The sequence below is a fragment of the Trichoplusia ni genome, chromosome 16, assembly GCF_003590095.1.
Source record: "Trichoplusia ni isolate ovarian cell line Hi5 chromosome 16, tn1, whole genome shotgun sequence".
Classification (NCBI taxonomy): Eukaryota; Metazoa; Arthropoda; class Insecta; order Lepidoptera; family Noctuidae; genus Trichoplusia; species Trichoplusia ni.
In genome coordinates, this window is record NC_039493.1 from 3,072,439 (window position 1) to 3,090,235 (window position 17,797).

At 39.0% G+C, this 17,797-nt stretch overlaps 1 protein-coding gene across 1 annotated transcript; it reads right to left on the minus strand.

Annotated features, from left to right (window-relative positions):
- Positions 1-2,093: 2,093 nt before the first annotated feature.
- LOC113502069 lies at positions 2,094-3,861 on the minus strand. Its single transcript, XM_026883450.1, has 3 exons — positions 3,828-3,861; positions 3,455-3,643; positions 2,094-3,082 (listed from the first exon to the last, which is right to left on the minus strand). Exons 1-3 carry the CDS (start codon positions 3,859-3,861, stop codon positions 2,094-2,096), a joined length of 1,212 nt encoding a protein of 403 aa, XP_026739251.1.
- Positions 3,862-17,797: the final 13,936 nt, after the last annotated feature.

A 17,797-nucleotide genomic window follows, 5' to 3' on the forward strand; every position in this document is an offset into this window, starting at 1 on the left:
TCGCCAATAACCCTTTTAAGGTGAAACTTAGTAGCTTTTACCCCCGCTTCCCAAAGACCACCGAAATTGGGAGCATGCGGCGGGATAAAATGCCACTCCGTATGGTTGGCCTCCAGGTGTTCTGCGATAGACGGCTGAATAGATGCCAACTGTTGCAACTCTCTGGATGCACCTACAAAATTGGTGCCGTTATCGCTCCATAATTTAGCGCAGTGACCTCGTCTCGAAACAAATCGACGAAACGCAGCTAAAAATGCTTGTGTGCTCATATCGCTGACGACTTCCAAATGAATAGCGCGAGTGGACATGCACACAAACAAGCATATGTACCCTTTGTAGGAACGGTGCCCACGTCCCTTTGTCGTCCTTATATTGATAGGCCCAGCATAGTCTACTCCGCTATGTAAAAATGGTCTCGCTGGAGTACAGCGGACTGATGGGAGGGAACCCATCAGTTGGTTTCTAACGTTTGCTTTCTGTCTGGCACATGTGACACATTTGCGTACATATTGCTGTACCAGACTTCTAGCACCTATTATCCAATAGGCTGACCTTAAAAAGTTTGCCATCACCTGAGGTCCACCGTGCAGAGTTTTCTCATGCGCATCAGCAATTATCAGGAGAGTAAGATAGCTGGAATGTGGTAAGACTATGGGATGCTTCATCGCTTCAGTCAGCTCGGACTTTTCAAGTCTACCCCTAACTCTTATCACGTCATTTTTGTCGAGAAAAGGGCAGAGTGATTTCAATTTACTAGATTTTAATTTTAAATAACCATGATCTTTTAATTGTGTATATTCTATTGTAAATATGTCTTTTTGTACATTTTTTATACAGCTTTCTAAAGCCTCTTCTATTTCCTGACTTGTTAATTAAATATTTATTATTATAAGTGTTCCTTTTAAAAAATCTTCGACAATATGCGACTACTCTGACTAACTTTCTAAGCGATGAATAGTTTTTGAATATAATCTGTTCTGGACCGACAGTTGTGTGTACTTTTATCGTTTGTTCTAAGTCTATATTTAAATCCTTTGGCCTTTCGTACTCAATAATATTATTTTTTAGAAATGTAGGTCCAGAAAACCATAATTTATTATTAACTAATAAATTAGGTAGCATTCCCCTAGAAGCGCAGTCTGCAGGGTTTTCTTTGGTTGAGACGTGAAACCATTGAGATGAACTCATTGTGTCCAATATTTCAGAGGTCCGATTCGCTACAAAGGTTTTCCACCTGCTAGGATGGCTGTTAAGCCATGATAGTACCACTGTAGAATCGGTCCATGCTGTTATCTTCTCTTTTGAAATATTGAGTACTTGTGCGGTTTCTATCAAAAGCTTTGATAGCAGTACTGCACCACATAACTCTAAGCGTGGAATGCTTATTTGCTTAATGGGGGCTACTCGAGTTTTTGCAACCAACAACGCAACTTGAATTTTACCTGTAGAATCGATAATTCTCAAGTAAACTACGGCTGAATACGCAGCTTTGGAAGCGTCACTAAACCCGTGCAGCTCCCGATCGTCAGTCGAACTTGTACCAAGCCACCGAGGTATCCGCACTTTGGTAAGTAATGACACCTCTTCGCGGTAAGTCTTCCACTCAGTTACTAATTCAGGGCTTAAAACTTCATCCCAACCAACACCTGTCAGCCATAACTTCTGAATAAACATCTTTGCTAGGACTATACTAGGCGCTAACCAACCTAATGGATCGAACAAGCGAGCTATGTCGGATATTATAAATCTTTTTGTTACAGATGTAGATGTTGGCGGCGGGAGATTCACCGAGTATAGGAAGGTATCATTTAAGCGGTTCCAGGTAAGTCCCAGAATTTTTATAGTACTATCTAGTTTAATTTCTATGTTCTTGGTCTGTATTTCTTTTTCCTTTAATAATATGTTCTCTTTGTCCTTATCCCTATGATTGTCCTCATTTTTTATTTGACCTGTTTGCTGTATTGAAGTAATCTTATCAGCTAATTCTTGATTGTTACTGTTCCACTTCTGCAATGTAAAGCCACCCTTCTCCAGTAATTCCATCATTTGTTTACAGATTTCTACGCCTTCTTCTATACTATCACATCCAGTCATTAAATCGTCCATATAAAATTATTTAAGACTTTAGCAGCCGCCAGAGGATACTTGTCTCCTTCATCGTATGCGATTTGATGTAGTGTTCGAACTGCCTGATACGGTGCCGAGGCTGTTCCAAAAGTCACCGTTAGCAGCTCATAATCCTTTATTGGTTTTTTTGGATCATCACGCCAGAGTATTCTTTGATATACGACGTCTTCCTCAGTTACCCTAATTTGACGGTACATTTTAACGATGTCCGCCACAATACCAATAGCATGTTCTCTCCATCGCATAATTGTATGCCTCAAGTCGGCTTGTAGTGTCGGCCCAACCATCAGAGTGTCGTTGAGCGATACTCCCTTTTTATTTTTTTCAGAAGCATTAAACACAACACGTACCTTCGTCGTGGTCTTATCTTCTCTAATAACCGCGTGATGGGGTAAGTAAACCGCTTCATTCATTTTATTATCGTCGCTTTTTACAGCTCTTAAATGTCCTAATTGTAAATACTCATTAATTACTTCTGTATACCTTTGTTTTAAATTTGTGTTCTTATTTAATCTTTTTTCTAACGATTTGAATCTTATTTCAGCTATTTCACGAGAACCTCCGGCCTTACATTCAGGATTATCATCGCGGAACGGTAAGTGTACTATATATCTTCCTGTATCATCTCGCTTAGTAGTTTTACTATATAATTCTTCGCATTTTTGCTCTTCTGGACTTAAGATTTTCTTTGTACTAGTTTGCTCTTCTATCTCCCAAAACTTTTTCAGGAGTTGATCTTCGTTGAACTGTGCATTATGAACGGTTATATTTTTAATGTGATGCCTTGACCTATCAATATCCGAACTGACAACACCGGAAAGGACCCATCCTAAAGTGGTGTTCTGTGCCATAAGAGTACCAGACGGACTCTTAATTATGCCTTCCTTGACGATGTAACCATAAACATCTGCACCCAATAAGATGTCTATTTTATTGGGTATGTTGAACTTAGGATCTGCCAAACACAGACCGTGGATGTCAATCCAATCAAATGAACTTGGTTGAATACATCGCTCCGGTAAGTATGATGTGATCTTACTCAAGACGTAGGCATTTATCTTAAGTTGAAAATCAACATGGACTGTTGATTTGATTGTAACCTGTACCATGTGCTTCGCAATGATTGATTGATTATTGCCTAAACCTGAAACAAGCCCTTGAACTGGAATTTTCTTAAGACTAAGAAATTGGACGGTAGCTTCTGTTATAAAACAAGCTTGTGAGCCTGGATCAAGAAGGGCTCGAACAGTCTGGAATTCACCAGTCTTTGACTCGGCTTTTATTAACGCAGTAGCTAATAACACCTGTCTGGGCTTGGGAACCTTACCTGTAGACAAGCACGTCACAATGGGATTATCACTAGTCGAAGAACTAGTGCTATCCACCATAGGCGTTGCTGCTGCATCTTGGCCTTTATTCTCTGGCTCTCCGTAAGGGTGCAGCAAGGAATGATGGCGCTTTTTGCAAACTCTACAGGAGGTCTGCTTTTTACAGTCGTACACTGTATGATTGCTGCCTAAACAATTGAAGCATATTTTATTCTTTGCTACAAACTCGCGCCTGCTTACTATGGACTGTTTAGCAAATTGTTTACAGAAACAGAGCTTGTGAGGGTCCGAGCAGTATTCGCAACGTACAATATAGGATGACTTTGTGGCTATCATCACTTTAGAGCTATGAGCGTGTGAACTGTTACTGACCTGGTATCCGACAGCTTTCCTGGGCTCGATACATTCTAGCGCCCGAAAGCGACTTTCCATAAACGTTTGAAACTGCTGAAAGGTTGGCAATTCGTTGCTGGAAATGTTAGAAACGCTTAACTCCCACTGCTTCCTGGTCTCATTATCTAATTTGAACGTTACGATATGGATGATGATAACGTCCCATGTACTCACATCGATATTAAGATTTGTTAGCGCACTTAAACAGTCACTTGTGGTATCTAACAATTCCTTTAACGCGCTAGCTGATTCGACATTTATACGTTTTTGGCCAAACAATCTTTTCAGAATACAATTAGTTAGGTACTTCTTATTAGCATAACGCCTCTCTAATTGTGACCAACATTCGCTATAATTAGCAGCTGAAATTGGTGTGTGCCTGACCAACTGTTCAGCTTCACCTGTAAGGTGGCTCTTCAGATAGTGCAGTTTTTGAACATTGTCTAATGAAGAATTTTCGTGAACTAAAGATATAAACAAATCGTGAAAGGTTGTCCATTCACTGTATTTGCCTGAAAAGGTTGGGATTGCAATTTTCGGTAACTTTACGAACGAATTGGATGATTTTGAATTACCACTATTATTGTTAGGACCGCCCTTTGGAATTTGCGACTCACTAACAACATTGAGCTTGTTAAGAATAGACTTCATTAAACATTTACATGTAATGTAAGTATCTTCGGTTGAATCATAAATATCCACAACCTTTTGACCTATTATATCCTCTAATTTATAATGACCGTAAATTTGAGTTTTAGTATTTTTAAATGAATCCCAATCATTTTCAAGTAATTCAAGTCTTGCTTGAATATATTCTAAAGTAAGTCTATCTTTCGGACACTTTTTAACATTAGTTAAAGCTTTTTGAATAACATTTTGAAGGTCTTTTAATATATTAATTTTGCCTTCCATGTTCTTGATATTAAATAATTTATGAAATGTTTTACAATTAATGAATTCGAATGAAGTCTCAAAGAATCCGAAAAATTTTACAAGTGTTTGAAATACAAATTCACTCTTTCAGAAATCGGGCATAGGTCTTAGAATTATTCTAAGTCCTATCTATATACACAGTCTTAAAACTAAGTTGAAATATCTATATATAATTACAAAATTTTAAAGTTAAAATGTCCTTGAAATAAAGTTCAAATTGGCTTGACTTCTTAATTGTCACTGCTACTTTTTTTTGCTCGATTAATTGTACTCACGGTTGCACTTCAATCACACAAACCCGTAGACTGATTGAACTGGTCGATGCTAGTGGCGCCCTCTATGGCGTCACTTTGAACTGGAACTCCCCGCAATCACTGGCTCCGTCCACCTTGCTGCACGAAGCTGTTTCTTCTTCAACTCGGAGGCTGATCTTGATAACGGTGGCGCCCTCTGTGGCCATCCGTTGAACTATAATCCCAGTACTTTGCCGCAGCGATCCACTGCGAGTACTTGGGATGCGGACCAAAGCTGGCACCGCTGCACTCCAAAAAAGTCTAGACTTAACCGGGTCTGACTTCCGGCTCGCTTGGACCAAATGTTAAGCACCGAGCTGAAGAACTGCACTGATAAATTAAAACAACACTGTTTGGTCTGCGAGAGAGTCATATATTGAAAATGTTTCAAAATGTATATGTCAACTCATGTAACGAAACCATAGCGCGATCTAATTCGACGTCAATGCCATCTATCGCGCTATGGTTTAACTAATTACTATTATAATACATTTTGCTCTTGAACAACCTGACAAATTATTATCTTCAGTTTTAATGGTCGTGTTGTAATTTTGTTATTTGGTATGGCGTATTATCACGCAGAAAATGATTCATTCCAGAATATAATGCTAGCAAAATCACAAAAGCGAGCTTCTCTCTTCAGAAACACTTCATGTGTACACATTATCATTACTTTAATTAAATTTATGTGTATTAAGGACCTTTTTGCTAAACAGGCTGCCTTTTTGCTGAAACATTTCCTGATAACAAGACAAAATAAGCGAGGACTTGTAAATAAGAAAATGTAATTTACTGGTGACGTCTCGCAACCCGCTTACCGCTACATGTGTGGGTGACGCACACATGCACACTGTGTGCTGTATGCAGACAGGCTAATATATTCAGTTAGGATTTGTTCCTATTCATAAATGGAATGTGATTGGTTATTAAATGTTGTTATTGCGAGTATATCCCGTCGTGTTCACACTGTTCATGAGTTGTTCAACATACGTTTGCATGTAGGTCCCCTCTGGTGTGAGACGAGCATGCCGCAAACTGCAGATGTTTAACGTTTGTTTGAAGTGTTTGTGGGCGACAGGAGCGACACGCGCCAAGAGTGTTCACAAAGTTTTCTCATTTGGGATCCCGATACAGATTTGATGTCTGTTTAAAATGGTTGCAATGTGGGAATGGGTGTGGAGTACTACTTTAAATATGTTATTTCAGTATGTTTTAATAATTGGAGACTTAAGCACAAGAGATTAGACATCGAGAATAAGTAAAATTAATTAATTGAGCGAAGAGTACCGTACAAACAGTTTGTTGAAGGCTAAACGAAAGGATAAACGGAAGAGAAAATCTCACATAACAGGAAAATTAGTAATAAGAAGAAAAACACACACAAAGAGAAAGTGGGTTTTGTTTTTCATTTGTTTAAACGTTGGCGTGTTTGTGTAAAGTCATGCAGGCTCGGCCGCGACTGCACTGAATGTATTATAATTATAATTAATACGTGTGTCAGTCACCAGAGGGCGGCACCTGGGAGCGAGGGGCGGGGGGCGGGGGTGCAGACAGCGTGTTGTGTGTCCATTACGCTGATGAGCGACGTCCAATTATTGTTACCACTTAATGCGTTAATTGTTTGAGCTTAATCACGCTCACACTGTTATTATGTGGTTCATATGTCCCCATATTGTACACCCATATTTCGTGTCTGATCTCTCTTTACAAATCGGCTCCCATAAGTAAGTGTATCCATTTTCCTTTGTTACGTTGTAACTATGAGTCGTGTGTACTTAGGACGGAGCCATTTTTATTTGACATATGATCAAATGGCGCTCAATTTTATTGTGATGGATGGGCCCAACACAATCAAGCGCGGGACCACGCTGTGGATGTGATATTTATATTGCTTCTATACAATATGAAGACATGAGGGTAATTCGAAATAAAGGAAACAAATATCGGTTTCGTGATGGAATCAATTACGCGACAGTTTAAAAGCTAAGTTCCGAGCTCTTGTCTTAATCGGATCATCAATTAAGGAGCCCCCCCCCCGTCCTCGCTACATTTACTCCTTACAGGGCAGTCGGTCGGATCGCTCGGACGAGTCCATCGCAGCAACAATCTAATGTTTTTCTTTTGTTCATGGTTATCACGCCGGAGATCTGTAATTAAGATCTCGACTGATTCTAATTACGACTCGACTTCAATTTCCCCTTTCGTGATAGACGTGGAGCCGCATGTTTTCGTCTTTTTCTTTTTGAATAATTTAAGGTTATAATATAATTCGCTTTTAATATCAAGCAAAGGACTTGAATCAAAGTTAGTTTCACTAAGAAATAAGCAAATAGAGCTCTATTATATAGCCATATTACCAATACCTGTGATTTTTTGATCCCAGGACTTCGATCTTCGAGCTGTAATCCATCACCCTCGTACCGAGAAGGTAATTTGTACCTTTTATAAGTCAATACATGTATTAGGGACTGAAAGATGTACTACATCACTTACTCGCCCCGGGATAGACATACACATAGTACTTACTAAAGAGAGGATTTTAATATCGCCCTCTGTAAAAAGTGTTACATACTCTATACACATACACTTATGTGTGTGTGTGTGTGTGTGTGCTGGGTAAAAGCTATTTAATTAACTCGTGGCGTTTCGCTCGGCTTTATAGGGGCTCACTTAGAAGCACTCCGCCTGAAGCAAACCCGCGCGTAATCCTTGTAGCGCACCTGCGAGCTGCGATGAGATTCAATTGTTTCATTTACTTTACAATCATTAGGAATTATTTAATACACACTTTTCATGAATAACGCGTAAATATATTGATATCTAGTTTGAACAGTTAATATGTAACTGCGGCTGTTTTTGAAGGTTTGAAACGTTGTTATTGCATGTGTATAAAATGCTTTGTGAATAGTTAATTTATTTGGCGCATATCGAAACGAGTTCAGTGAATTAAAATCCAATTAGTCCTGTCCGTTCCGGAACGTATCGAGGATTTTATTTATATTTTATTCATTTTTAATTTTGATACATTTTATAACAGTAGCGTGTAGGCAATAACTATACATGACGCATGGTAACAACATATACAGAATACATAGATCAGTAGAAACACTCATATATCTGTAAAAGGCTACTCTTTAGTATAGGGTGTTGGCGAAGGATCTAAGTAGCCTAAATAAATAAGCTCGAGCACCTGGGAAGTCAACACAATTGTCCAGTTGCCCGCCTACGTGACCGCCGGCGCTAACTGTCGGGGATAAACTTATTTGTGTCCTTAGGCAGGGACGTTTAGCTAGCAATCTGTTTCTTTTGTTGCTTTAAAGGATCCAGAAATGCTTGTCCTGTGACTGTATGTCTTTGGGTACGCGACTTAAATGTTTGAAACCCTCCTGCGACGTAAGAATTACAATTGTAAGAGCCGGAATCTTTAAAAAAACGAGTAGTTTTTATAGTTTACTAATTTTTTCCCAATATAACCAGTGAGACGAAGATATGATTTAGCTAAAAAGACGTAATAAATAAACTCCGCCTGTATTTTAGTAAAGTTTTATCGCAGCAGGCACTCCGTGTAATACACAAAGAAGGCGGTAATTTGCCGCGCGAGTGGAGCCGCGAGTTAATTATTTGCGCGGCGCCGACTTTAATCGCGGCTCGGATATTTAATTCCTGAAACCAGAGTCTGATGTTAAATACATAAATATACTCGCTGTTATGTTAATTACTTAAATAAATATCATGTTTTAATAACATCGAGTCGAACCAAAGTATTACGAGTAATGAACGTGATTTAATTTGTTTTCGTGTTTCGACGAGTAATAATGTGTTACTAGCCCTGTTTTGCGGGTTCACTCGCCAAATAATTAATATCATCATCATCATCATTAGATGGCTAAATCCTTAAAACTAAGTCCATTGATTGAATATAAATATTGATGACTAGCAAAAACCAATTTACTTTAATTATAATTACAGACTAATGAAAGTGGTTGTTGTGAGGCACACTTTCATTTTTCAAAGAGAGGGATAGACAAAATGATATGTGCCGAATTCGAATGTCCTTTGTTCACACGAAACACATGAACACTCATACATAAAGATAGACAGTAACTGAGTGCTCATACGTAAAGTATTGAATCCTTTGTATTGCTTAGCGGTGTAAACAAGACCCTCATACATATTATGAAGGTAATTACTTCCCGAAGTAAATATTATTAAAATTACCAATTATTGAATATTGAGCCTTTATTGGGCGAATTGGAAAAAATAACGAAACGAGAACATTTTTCATGCACGTTAATGAATTATTATGAAATATTTCATAATTTTCCAAGTACCTAATGCCTTATTTTGTAGAGTCTTGTTAAGGAGAAGTGTTGCCGATGATTATGAATGTATTTTTAAACTCCAAGAAGAGATAATGAGCCAATGTTGGCGTTCTTTGAAATTGGGGATTAAGTCATAATCTTAAACAAAGTATTCTAATCGGTCGACTGAACAATTAACCTGATTATTTCGAAAGTATTAGTATTATACTAGATTAAAAGTTATTACGGTTCTTAAGATAGTGTCTGGTGACAGTTCTTTATTCAAGTGTAATAGGGATGCTGTTAGAGATAACAAGAAGGTAGCTGACAAAAGAGTCCATATAGTGGTCACTCAACGTGTAGTGCATGTATCATACTCGTATGTACTGTCGGGTCGAGTCTGGATGAGGCTAGCACAGGACCGCAGAAATTGGCACGAGAAAGGGGAGGCCTATGCCCAGCAGTGGGAGGATAAAGGCTGTGTATGATGATTATGATGATGTACTCTGTAACATTATTCCTAGTCCTCGTACTGTTGAAGTTTGTTTGATGATCGTAAGCGTGGTACAGATTTATTTGTTACCAAAGAGAGTGTAGTAGTTGTCGGAGCAATGACTTAATGAATCTGTTAGGAAACAAGCTTTTACCAGAAAAACTCGAGAAAATAAATGTAGAGCTGATGAGATTGGTCATTCATTATAATGGTTTCTTAGGTTTACGCGAATGTTAGACATTGAAATGAAACTACTTTTACGGATTTTATCGCGGTTTAATTTTCATCATCATCGTAACATCTTCTATCAAGACGAACGCCATCTCAGTCTGCCCGTGACCATGATACCTGCAAAGGTTTCGAAACGTCGGTAACTAAAATCTAAAATTAAACCACGATAAAATCCGTAAAAGTAGTTTCATTTCAACATTCATTATAACTTAAATAAAAGGAATCTTTTAAATTTACGCATTTTCGCAAGCGATGCCACTTCGACTAGTGTATGTTAGCGATCACCTTTTTGTAATTTTCCTTATCTCCTTTCCTGTGCTAGGGTGCTATCCCGAACATATTCCTTAACAAAACTTCTTCAGGACTTTGCCCCTTCGAAACGAATGCGAGGTTACAACTAAGTAAGTTAATGGGTTATACTTATATTATACGTTCAAAAATATATTTTAGCAGGTATGATATAGTACAGACGAGAAAATCTCATAAATAAAGGGAAGCCCATGCCAAAAAGTGGGTTATCGAAGGCTAATGATGATGTTGAAATAAGCTTAATATTGCGTGCAGTGTAAGTCCCAGGGGCAGCATGTGGAACACAATGCTGAGTTTGCTCTAGGATATTTCTTTGCTTAAATATTTATTTCTCTCCACTCGCAGATAGTGAACCTGCCTCTATATTGTTCTGAAAGCTATCCGTAGTTCAGATTGTTACTTATTTATATGAACAAAATAAAACATTCAGAGAGTTGCCAAAACTACACAAAAGTTCTAGGCTTTTAAATTGGCTGGAGTGTTCGAGTGCCGGGAGTTCGGTAACGCTCTACAAACATGAACCTTTACTAACAAAATGTATTTTTGTGTTTCCAACAATGTTTGCGTATTGGAGGCGAGCAAAAACATCAACATCGGGCCTACATACATCACACTAAATGAATTTAAAACGAATTGCAAGAATAGCGAAAGTAACAAGTATAATAATATCGCTGAGTGCGAGCCCCGCCCCCCTCCTCCCCCTCCTCCCCCACCCCTCGCCCCTCCGATATCACTCCAAGTATGATTTATCAAAAGCTTTCACGTTCACTTATTTTTGTTGATACATTGCTTCGCGGCACATACAAGTAGACACCCGAATTAAAACCTTGTGCCAACGCAATAAGGATTTCTAGACGTGTACGCACAATCTGTTGAATTGAATATGCGTGAAATGTAAGAATGTTCCGATCCTATTTGCGCTTCCTGGAGATATCGCGCCGAGTTTGAGGTGAGGCTCTACGAAAAGGTCTGGAGTGTCGTAGCTCGTAGCACTTTTCTACGTGCTACGAAGCTACGAGGTAACGCATGTAGTCCGATGATTTATGAATAAATTATCCCACCAAAAACATTAAATGTAAAAAAATGCCAAGTCTCTCGATGCAGTCTTTCCATCGTAAAAAGTTTTGAGATCTCATAGAAACCAAGTCCTATTCAAAATATGTTGTAGTTATAAATCAACATTTAGTAATTGTATCAATAGTTTTCTTTATATTATAATTATAGTGACTTGGCAATGAGCACAAGAAGAAACAAATAAAACGGCATATTTGTAGGAGTTGAAAGTTACACACACCGCATGCGTAAACATTAATATCACAAAATTAATTTTCTTTTGGTTTATCCGTGTCGTCCCAACCGAATTTCGGCAACGGCAGTCAGTCTTAGTGTACTCTCGATTCATTTACTTTCATAAAGCGATGGCCCGTAAGGTATTCTTAATTATTGTATTGGAGCATGTAGTCGGTAGTGACCATCATGATTCACACATAACAAATAATCTGATCACTGGTCTCGTCAGTAACATTTGCACATAATTCCAGGCATCAAGCAGCTTTTAATTTGTGCTCATTGCCAAGTCACTATAATTATAATATAAAGAAAACTATTGATACAATTACTAAATGTTGATTTATAACTACAAAATATTTTGAATAGGACTTGGCTTCTATGAGATCTCAAAACTTTTTACGATGGAAAGACTGCATCGAGAGACTTGGCATTTTTTTACATTTAATGTTTTTGGTGGGATCTCATTTATTTTTTGTAAGTGTATTTCTTTCTTTTTTTTTAGGTGTCATAATTTCTAGGACTTCAGCTACTGCTTTGCTTAGAACCCATTCTCTATCTGTATCTCTTTTGTTTCTTCTCTGAGACTTCGTTACTTCTAATGTAAACAAGCTTAAACTTATATATATATGCATATATATATATCTACTAACTTACAAACTATAGCTAAACTAAACTAAATAACACGTAAAGTTCTCCGAATATCAATTATCACTACAATATTTTTTAGTTTCGAAATAGTTTTTCATAGACAGGTGGCGCTATCAAATGAAAATTATCGAATTATTCTGAAGTACTACTTAGACTGCGCTTTGTAACGAAACCATAGCGCGATTCAGACACGTACAACGCCATCTATCGAGCGCGCATACAATATTTATCGCAATACAATGGAGTTTTAGCTTTATTAATTTAATGAATTATGAATTTTATGCATTAATTTGTATTAATGATAGTCTGTGTATTACATTTATATTATTCTTTTCTATTCTATGTATGTATTCATCCAATTGAATAGGTACTTAAACAACGAACAAAGTTAACAATGCAGTCAAAATCCATACATAATGTTCTTGCCAAACCGCAAATATAAAATTGTTTTCTATGGCATATTATTTTTTAATGTTTTTATAATTTTTCCTTTATATGTGGCTGAGGACCTATCTTGGTGCAAAATTTGAAGTTTCTAAGTCTGCTAGAAGTACCTTAGATTTTTTGATGATCTGTCAGTGAGTCAGTGAGTCAGTGAGTCAGTGAGTGACAAAATGGTGTAACTTTGATCGACCGTAACTCCTAAACCATTAATTCAATTGGCATGTAATTTCGAACTTAAGCTTGTTCTAATGCCTACTATTATTCCCCGAAAAGCTAAACTCCTAGCTTTGTCCACGTCGAAGATACAGGGGGGGCGAAACAGCCGCGAATCGCTTCGAGAAAAGATGGTACGGCCGTGCCCGTTTTGCTCGAGACTTGGCAGGGGCACTGCCGTGCCCTCAGATTATTTCAGTTCACCTCCTTTGTTTGTCAAATGTAATGTAATAAAAATGAATATAAATAAATGTTTTTCATAGCAACGGGTTTTCAAAACTTTCCTTCCAATCCTGCAATCTTGAGTCTAACACTTCATCGCTGAATATCGATATAGTTTCAAAGTTGATTAAACTTTCAAGACTGTCTTGGTACTAGCATACAAACTGACTGTCTAAGTTTTTATGCTAGTATCACCGAACAAGTTTATAAATCTTACAGAATTTATTCCGAGGTGGATAACTTTATCGAATAAATATAATACTCAGTTACCTGGAAAGAGATGTTTCTTTTGTCGCCGTGTCCCGGTGCGAGGCATTTGATCCGGTTTCCACACAGCCTGTTATTGTGAACACAATAGTTCCGTCTCGCGGCGCTTCCGCCGGCGCCCGGAACTCACCCGCGAGCCCGACCCGGCGGGCACAAGCGAAAATATGCACAATTGTCGCTATTTCTTTGCTAATTTATAATCTGTATCGTGATATTCAATTACATTTTAGCAACAATTGTATAATTTTCGATGTTATTTGCTAATGATTGATTGATCGCTCCCCTACTCTCATCCTCAGCGTTGTATTCGTGTAACTACTGCAGCTGTTCAGTGGTTTTGATAGATCACTTGGAGAAAAGTATAATTACATGTGCTTGCCATCTAAAGGTAAATGTATTTTGGTCAGTATGATTGATTTTAAATATAAAAGTTACATTTGTTAGTCACTATACTTAATGGTTTACTTTATAAATTACTTTCTACAACATATAGTTATCTACAAATAAATATATAATAGTTATAATTATTACCCGAACTAGAATATTTGATCTCAACATTCCGTCTGTAAATCATCCGATATTGTCTCTCACCGAGTCCCGAGCGCGGCAGCAGGTAGTCCCTCGCAAACCGTTTGTCACACAAAACAATATTTTAATGCAGGTGTTCACGTTCACATTTTTTCCTAAATATCCCTGAGTCAGGCTTCATAAATAGAATTGAGGAGCATTTCCGCAAATAACTCAAAGGTTTTGAGGGTGATAATATCAGGCGTTACCGGAAGCTCTCACACAGCCTCCACACAGCCTCCGCGCGGGTGACGGCGGGAACTGATTTCATAACAATGGATGGGATTTGACATTTTTATGGAGTTTGTTATCCGCGTGTAAAGAATCCGTTTGTCCTCACCTCATTATTTGCAAGGGCGGGTGTGGTTCTGCTGGAATAATATCGTGGTTTTATTGTGTGTGAACATCTACAAAAAAGTTTCAGGAAACGTAATGATCGTTAAGTTTGTATTTCAATAACATTGAGCAATCTGTGCCCTAGATGACATAGAATCAAAATCAAGCCTTGTATTAACCCCTATAACAACATAGGTCCGTGTAATCCAATAACAGCACAAGCCGTACCCCGCACAGCTGGGGTCTGCGTGTCGCGACAGTTCCCGCGCGATATTAATTACGCGACCCTCGGCGCCGGCCGCGGGGTAACGAACTGGTCCTCTCAAATTAGAAATCGCTACAAAGATAAGGCCTTTACCAATCAGAGTTTACTGCTATGTTGATGTGTTTGTAACTTATTGGCAGTTACTTAATAAGTCAAGACTTGCGTGACATATCGTGAGGGAACCATGACAGATGTCAGGATGTTCAATATGTCGCCGTCACGAGCTGAGCGCCGCTGCGGGGCCGCCGCGTCCCGCCGCGACTTGTTGCGCGCGGGGCAGGCTCGCGGCGCGCGGCTCGGGGTTCCGTGCCCCGCGGGGCTCGCCTCTTGTTTACGACCATTTCAAACGTATTATGGTAATGTAGTCTCTTGCTACGCTTTTGTTTTTGTATTCGCTGAACTGATTTGATTTAATTAAAACTTGGCTTGTAGTCATTTCTGAGTAAGCCAATTAGAAATTGCGCAACTTTAGTTACTACCATACTTATTACAGCGGAAAACATAGTAGTAAATTGTTACCGATGTGGGCTGTACAACACTCTCTATGTTGTGTACCCATAAACACAGGTTTCGACCCCGGGGGAGCTTAACATATTACTACGTTACAAGAGCCCAGGATTACGGCCTTCGACATACGGCTCCAGTATCTCACAGCTTTATTGAGAATGGGATATGAGTGATCCTGCCTTTTGATCTGACGTTTGAAATAGCAACAATGTGTAGTATAATAGTAGAATGAAATTATGTGAAAGAATATTATTCTACGTTTTCAGTTGTCAGTTATCCCGCATTTTATTTTAGTTCAAGCTTAAAGCAAAATGGGTATAGGTGCTATCAAGTTGCTACGATGTAGTCAAGCCTCACTGGTGCGGTAAGTTCGGAGCTTCTGAATTCAGCCCTAACTGGCTTAACGAACACCCACCAGCGTCGCGGCGGCCAGCCGGACCACCACCACTCAAGGTGATACTGTAGCCGTTGCGCAAACGAGACGCCGCTCTACGCCGTGTATATCCCGTCCTGCTTTAAAAAGCTACAATAATATGACTTAGTTGGTTTTGGTAGGCGCTCAGACCGTAACAGCACTACAAACTCACGTCGCAGAAAGTTGCAGCTCTCGAAATAAGTTACATTGTAGCCATTAGACGGCGCTCCATGATTACATTGTAGTTGCAGCCGCGTTATTTACTTGTGACTAGAAAGTTAAGTCGAGTCGAGAGCATGTAAGCTTTCTTCACTTGAATTCTGAAATATAAGTGATTTGTGGAATAAATATATGTGTCTCAGCCAGCTCACAGGATGGAGGAATGATTGACAGGTAATATACCGAAACCTATATCAGAACGTTTTCCATTTCCATCTCGGGGCACTCGCTTTGGCGGGGAGGGGGGGCGAACAGGGGCCCACTCCAGGGATATTGAAGTATTGAATCCTTGTACCTGTAAATTCTGGTTCAAGTCCCAGTAATCATTGTTTGATTTGTTGGTAAATTCGAACGATAGAGTGTTAGAATCATGTTAGAAGTGAACTTTTAATGTGCTTAAATGGATGAAAAGTGACAAACAAAGTGTTAATTAAGTAGACTTATTGATAATTAAAACTTTATAATCGTAAACAAACTATTGAGCGTGGGTAAAGCGCGCCGCGCGTCGCGCTCTTTCACTCCTACTGAAATTAGCTAGCGGCGTCTCGCTCGCACAGGACGGTTGCGATTCAAAATGATTTGTTTTGCTTGTAAACGCAATATTGAACTTGGAAATCTACTGAGATGTACTGGATGCAAATCAGGATATCATTATTCCTGTCTGAACATCACGTCGGCAACATTTCGGGAACAGTCAGTGACCTTAAAAAGTACCTATAAGTGTGATTCCTGCGCAAACGTAACGCAGCGGGTGCGGGTATCTGACGAAACTCCAGTTCGTGGCACTGCCACTAAAATAGGATCTGAGCCAATGGAAAAACCTGATGCGAGTTGTGAAGATATTTTCTTTAAGGGGAATATAACGTCCTCACCAGTAATTAATAATACGGAGAGTTTTATGGATGTGATGAAAGAAGTTATATCAGCCAGGTTAAGCGCTTTTGAATTAAAACTTATACAGGAGATAAAAAATTCGGTAACTACCCTAACCTTGGAAAACAGCAAATTGAGAGAAGAATTGACTGTAGCCAATAACAAGTGTAGGTGTTTAGAACAAGAAATTAATGTTCTTAAAACAGAGAAACATAATATTTTGCAACAAAGAAGTAGCTATATTGAAAACCCTACTATTGATATTATTAGCAAAAGCATCGACATTCAAGGCTCAGCCGAGCCATCCGGCCCCACACCGCGTCCGCCACCGACGTCATCGGCATGCTGTGACTGTTGCCGAGCGTGCGGGCGGTGAGCAGCCGCCGCGGCCGCCGCGACCGCCGCCGCCGCCCGCCTCGCCGAGTATTAGCTACGCGGCGGTGACGAGAAATACAGCGAATATGGTAACCGTGGAAAGTAAATGGATAGATGTTAAAAGCGTTAAAAGAAACAATCCGGTAAAAAAAGGCGGTAATACATCTGTTGCATTACTCAAAGCAGTAGAACGTAAAAAATTTCTGCATGTTTGGAGACTGGATAAGAGTACAACGGAGGAGACTTTACGAGGATATATTGAAAATGTATTAGGAAGTGACTGTGATATTATTATACAAAAATTAAGACCTAAAACCGAGAGAGACTACGCGTCATTTAAAATAGGCACAACGGAAGGTAACTTTAATAAACTTTGTAATCCTGATCTCTGGCCTGTACACGTAGAATTTAGTGAATGGATTTGGTTTCGTCGCCCAGCCGCCGCAGACCAAATTCAGTCAACGAATAAATAATTCAACTTTTGACATATTTTATCAAAATGTGAGAGGGCTACGAACAAAAACGTCAAATTTTTTGTCTCTGTTGGAATCTTCCGATTTTGACCTGTTCGCTATCACAGAAACTGGTTGTAATAAATCAATTAATGACGCAGAAATATCACTGCCAGGATACTCGGTATTACGATGTGATCGCACTGACGGACGTAAACAGGGAGGTGTACTTTTAATAGCTACCCAAAGGTTTGAATTGCGGCGAATAACTTTGTTAAATATTTTTAATATTGACA